Source organism: Palaemon carinicauda, chromosome 16 (genome assembly GCF_036898095.1).
Source record: "Palaemon carinicauda isolate YSFRI2023 chromosome 16, ASM3689809v2, whole genome shotgun sequence".
Classification (NCBI taxonomy): domain Eukaryota; kingdom Metazoa; phylum Arthropoda; class Malacostraca; order Decapoda; family Palaemonidae; genus Palaemon; species Palaemon carinicauda.
Genome location: NC_090740.1, coordinates 104301351 through 104303346, shown reverse-complemented (window position 1 = coordinate 104303346; position 1996 = coordinate 104301351). Strand labels below are relative to the sequence as shown.

At 43.6% G+C, this 1996-nt stretch overlaps 1 protein-coding gene across 1 annotated transcript; it reads left to right on the top strand.

Moving 5' to 3' along the window:
- Positions 1–437: 437 nt before the first annotated feature.
- On the top strand, positions 438–905 carry LOC137655463 (uncharacterized). Its single transcript, XM_068389360.1, has one exon. The coding sequence runs from the start codon at positions 438–440 to the stop codon at positions 903–905; it is 468 nt and encodes a 155-aa protein (XP_068245461.1).
- Positions 906–1996: the final 1091 nt, after the last annotated feature.

The following is a 1996-nucleotide window of genomic DNA, read 5'->3' as shown; positions in this document are numbered from 1 at the left end:
AGACAGAACTGAATCACTAACCTCTCGCAAACATCACTGACGTGACCTCCTACTTGAACGAAGTGAATATTTTCTCCACATTCAACCTCCTAAAGGGGTATTACCAGGTGCCCATGAATCCGGTACATATATCTTTTATTAATCCTGATTTGGCTTCGTAGTGCTGGGGCAACTTTTCAATACCTCATGGATGTCATCATATGGGACCTCCCCTTTTGTGAATGTTATGTGGACAATATCCTTGTGTTCTCTTCCTCCAAGGAGAAACTTCTCGGTCACCTACGCATCATGCTCGGCTGTCGACAAAAGGACGGCCTAGTAGTCAATTACGACAAGTGCATCTTTTGCGCAAATCAAGTATTGTTCGTAGGCATCACATCACTCCTGAAAGAGTCCATCCACACCCTGAGAATGTAGAAGCTTTTTAGAACTTCCCCATGCCCTCGATCGTCAAAGCACTTCAAGAAGTCTTGAGTATGATCAGCTATTATCACTGTTTCCTGCCAGCACTCTCTGCTAATTTTGACACCCTCTACACTTCCTGCAAAGACAAGCCTAAATACCCGAAGGGTATTCCCCTTCAAGAAGCAGCCTTCTGTAGTTTAAAGAATGCTTTATCAATTGCTGCTGCTCTCACTTTTCCTGTGCAACTCGGCCCTCTCTTTTCTCCCACAGTTACCAGTAACTTCGCTATTAGTGCAGTACTAGAGCAGGTGGTCAACGGCTCACCCAGATGGCATCCGGCTACTCTACCTTTGACCGTGAGTTTTTTGGCGGTACACTTACCTGCCTGTCATTTTTGTCACTTCTTGGAAGGTATACCCTTCATCAATCACATGGACCACATGCTTTTGATGCACGCCTTCACTCAACAGTACAATGCCTTGGTCACCCGTCAACGCTGACATCTCTAAGCTGTGGTGGAATGAAATTGCACATATCCCTGAAAAAATTAATCCTATTCCCGATGCCCTGGCAAAAAAACGCATTAGCCTCCTTTCTCTTGTTATTAGATTACAACCGCTTGGCAGTAGCAAAATAAAAAGATCTAGAGTGCCAAACATGTAATGTATCCTGCACTTCCCTCTGTTGGTAAGATGTTCCCCTCAATGACTCCAACAACTCTGCGACGTCAGTACTAGTAGAACTCGAGGGCATATACCTTTTCCAATGCAACGACAGGTGTTTAATTACATTTATAGTCTTCCTTATCCCTTGCTCCAATTTGTTGTGCAGCTACTGAAGACGAAGCTCATTTGACAGGTCAATACTAAGTATGCTAAATATTGACATTGTTCCTATACTTTATGCCAGACTTCGAAAGTACATCAACACACAGACTCAGGAGTGGGCACACTTCCTCAACTTAAGCGTTGTGTTGCAAAGAGTCATGTCGACATTGTAGGTTCCCAACCAACATCAAAGGGACATCATTACTTGTTTACCGTCATGGGGCGTTCCATTTCTTGGCCTGAAGCCATTCCATTGGAAACTGCAACATATGCCTCAAGCACATCTGCCTTACTTTTATAATGGATATCAAAATTCTGTATCCCCAATAATATTACTTCTGCCAGGGGTACCACGTTCACTTCTCAATTGTGGACATCATTAGCAAATTTCCTGAGAGTCCCACTACATCAGACAACCACCTACAACTTTGCTGCTAACGTAATGATTGAAAGTTTTCATGTCACCCTCAAAGCAGCTTTGATGTCCCGTTTCAAGGACAGCAAATGGTTTATGCGGATTCCCTATGTTTTCCTAGGACTATGGACAGCTCTTAAAGACACCCTGGATGTTTCGGCAGCGGAAATGGTGTATGGCATCCTGTTGGTCATCCATGCTTATATTTCTGTCTGAAAACTTCCTTTAGCAGCCTTTAGTGCCTACGTCACGTTGTGTTAAAGTTTAGTTTATGCCTCCAAACTTACAAGCCCCTAGCTAAGCAACATATACCGACAGATAAGTACTCGGCATTGTTTGTTTTCCTGCG

Excerpts from the sequence above, each read along its gene's own strand:
- LOC137655463 (XM_068389360.1), top strand. The coding sequence starts at position 438 with ATGCCCTCGATCGTCAAAGCACTTCAAGAAGTCTTGAGTATGATCAGC.